The sequence below is a fragment of the Adiantum capillus-veneris genome, chromosome 5 (assembly GCF_014529385.1).
Source record: "Adiantum capillus-veneris isolate H3 chromosome 5, ASM1452938v2, whole genome shotgun sequence".
Classification (NCBI taxonomy): Eukaryota; Viridiplantae; Streptophyta; class Polypodiopsida; order Polypodiales; family Pteridaceae; genus Adiantum; species Adiantum capillus-veneris.
The window spans coordinates 130,961,706-130,965,060 of NC_140935.1; the positions used below are offsets into that span (position 1 = coordinate 130,961,706).

At 49.5% G+C, this 3,355-nt stretch overlaps 1 protein-coding gene across 1 annotated transcript; it reads right to left on the bottom strand.

Moving 5' to 3' along the window:
• Window positions 1-363: 363 nt before the first annotated feature.
• On the bottom strand, window positions 364-2,742 carry MOT1 (molybdate transporter 1). Its single transcript, XM_086512863.1, has one exon. It carries the CDS (start codon window positions 2,699-2,701, stop codon window positions 1,229-1,231), a length of 1,473 nt encoding a protein of 490 aa, XP_086368989.1. The 5' UTR covers window positions 2,702-2,742; the 3' UTR covers window positions 364-1,228.
• Window positions 2,743-3,355: the final 613 nt, after the last annotated feature.

The window sequence follows — 3,355 nt, forward strand, 5'->3', positions numbered from 1 at the left end:
ACTTGATCACAACTAGTTGGAAAGTTAAACTTGTGGGCACTTTACTCACCACAACCTTTTGGAATTCCTGGTTTAAGATTAAAGAGGGCCTTCAACTATCTCAATTTTGTATGCTTGATAGATCACAATGATTACAGGACTCCATCTGGATTGGATGGTGTGCAAATAAGAAGGGGAGATATCTCTCTATCAAAGCTCACAAGTGCTTCAAAGCAGGAATCAGGTCCTGGGCTGATCTCCAAATTAATGGAGTTTGGCTCTCTCCAGATCAGATTTCTAACCAGTTTAACTTAACAGCTGGTTGTCTTTCTGAAGTTGTGTGCAGGTTAGCAGATCTAAAGGACCTTCAAGCTAACACAGTCCTGAGTCAAAACAAGAGCATTTCAATGTATTATATGGCTACCAAGGCTTACATGCTTTTCTCCTACATCCCAGATTTTGATAAAGAACTTAGGCACAAACTCAATAAGAAATGGGATCTAAGCTAGAGCTCCAAAAAGTGGATCTACAAATTTAAGTGTGTATGGGCATTCTCCATTCCAGTCAAGCATAGCTTTTTGGCTTGGATTATCTTACACCGGGGTTCTGGACAGCTCAAAGGGCCTTGAAAAAAAACATAGGCAATGGAAAGTGTAGCAAATGTGATGGGCAGGAGGATCTCCAACATTTATTTTTCAATTGCCCTGCCAACTCTAGCAAACTTCTTGCTCTGAGTCTCTGCTGCAAGGATTTGCATCCCTCCCATTTGTCAGCTCGTAACTTCTTGTTGGGCAATGCATCAAAATGAACATCCCACTCTGGAATTTGTGGAGGCTTTCTTATGTTGGTCCCAAAGAAATGCAACAATCTTTCAATCAACGCTTGTGGATAACACTATCCCTTTTGTTCGGCAATTAAAAAAGATTGCTACTGGCTGCCTTGGACAGATTCAAGAAGCTCTTCCCTTTCCCCTGTATGAGATTCAGAGAGTTCACAGATGGCAATCTTGGTGGGAGCTCATGTTAAAGTGCTACTCTAGAGAAAGGCTTCTTATGATTGATGCTTGTCTTGCTCTTTAACTTTTCCTGTCATTTTTTCTTTTGGGATGCCTCCCTCCCTTCCTGTGAGACAATATTGTAATTTTCTTTCACCCTTTTAATATATTCCAGTTTTCTTCAAAAAAAAGAGGCTTTTATTATATGGCCGCCCTCTTTATGGATTTGTACAATCAACCCTTTTGCTATACGTGTTATGACATATTCAATGGTCCAAGGCGGGGTTTCGACCCGCAGGGAAGAGATAGACGGGAGGCGAGGAAGTGGCGGATACGAGAGGGGTGCATGTCGGGGAGGGTAAGGAGCATGTGCACGATGAGGGAAACCAAGAAGCCGAGGGCAGCGTTGGAGGCGGAGATAGAGATGGCTGCCGCCAGCAGCACCACAAATGACTCGCCCCGCCCGGTCATGTCACGTACTGTCATCGCGAGCTCCACCCCTGCGTAAAGCAACAACACGCCAAGTATTCCCACCGGATACCCTGCCAAAATGGTCACCAGCGAGTTGCCCAGCAACAGGCCCAGCGCCAGCTTCCCCACCCCCAGCATCACCACCGCCGCCCCACTCCTCGCCCCAAACCGCCACTGCCCCGCAAGCCCCCCCGCTCCATGGCACATTGGCAGGGCCCCAAACCAGCACCCCACCAAATTCATCAGCCCCACGCTCGTCGACACTGTCGTTGCCGTCACTTGCCTCTTCTTGTTCGGGTACAGATCGTTCGACAGCTTACACACCGCTATCACCGAATTCAGAATAGAGAGGGGTATCTGCGGGACCGCTGCCTTCACAAACCCCCTCTCCCAATCCTCCTTCGATATGTGCACCACCTGCGGCGTTGTCGGCCCCAGCTTCAGATGCCCCGCTATGCTTGGCCTCCTTATGAATGTCAACACAATGCCCAGTATGAAAACCACCATCGCAGTAGGAACCCATTCTAGCCGCCTGCGGAAGGCAGATCTGCTGTCTCTGCTGCCCTCTTCTACTTCGTCGACACCACACCTCCGCTCCTCATCGTGGCCACCTGCAGAATGATGAATGATCAAGTTGTCCCCCGTTCCTGAGACTACCACGATGAAGCAGAAGCAGAACAATGCCAGCAGCAGGCCATCCAGACCGAGCCATTGCCGCTTCCCAAGCGACTTATTCTTGGCAAAGTCCTGATCCTTCATGATGTATTTGACCGCAGTTATGCCAAAGGAGAGGCCCTGCGAGAGCTGGATACCGCGCACCACAGGCAACGGCATGAGGCGCTGCACGAGGCCCATAAGGCGCGTGACGCCAAGAAGGAAGAGGAGCCCTGAGGTGCAGAGGCCGGCAGCCATGATCTGTGGTATAGAGAGATGCTCGCCTTGCGTGAGCGCTACGGCGGCGATTGTCTTCATGGGCTGCACTGGCATGGGCACCCCAAACAGCAGGCCCGTCACGATGTTGTAGACGCCCGTGAAGAGGAGGGTAGTTCCCAGATCGAGCCCCGTCACCAAAGTGAGGGCGACAACGATAGGCACGAAAGTGCCCAGGTCGCCAAGAGCGCCGCTCGCTTCCATCCACAAGCTTTTGTAGCGCAAATTCGACAGCAGCTCTGCCTTTAAACCTGCTGCCTGCTTTGCAGCTGCCATAGCTTGATCATCTTGAGCTTGAGCTTGTCGCCACTTCAACAGGCTCGCCATTGAGCTGATTCAGAGATGCATGCAAGCAAGAGTGAGTTCAACTGTTAGTGGCCGCCAGGTGGGTAGCTATAGGCTGCCTCGATGTCTGTCATGCCACGTTCGCCGCGTTGCCCGATCAATCCGTGTGCCCCTCTGACCTCCGGTGAGCTAAATTAGACTTCGCATGCTGGCTCCTCGAGTCCTCACATTTCATTTCATAAGACCATAAAATATAGGTAGCATCTCACATAATTTCATTTCATAAAACGAACACCAGGCTCGCCGCTAGCAACGAAGCCTAAAATTATAGGATCAACCAAGGATCCCACTCGGGCCCGCACACTCACTAAAACTTTCAAAGTCTTCATGTAACAATATCCGCGGGTTTATTTGGGTGTCTTGGCGGTAGTCGCCCTTCTTTTAGAAAAAACCCCCCTCGTCTGCTCTCTTGCAAGCACTTCTCCCCATCTGTCTTGCTTCATCCGATTGCCAAGCTCACTTGGCATCTCTCTCACCTAGCTTCTCTCTCAGCTCACTTGACACTTTTTTGCTTGCAGTTCCTTGTGAGCATCGTAGAAGATTCATTCTGGTTTTCTTTTCGAAAAGGGATCACACATACTATATCTTTGGCAATCAATAAAACGTATGGCAATGATGCATTTGACAAGGAAGGAA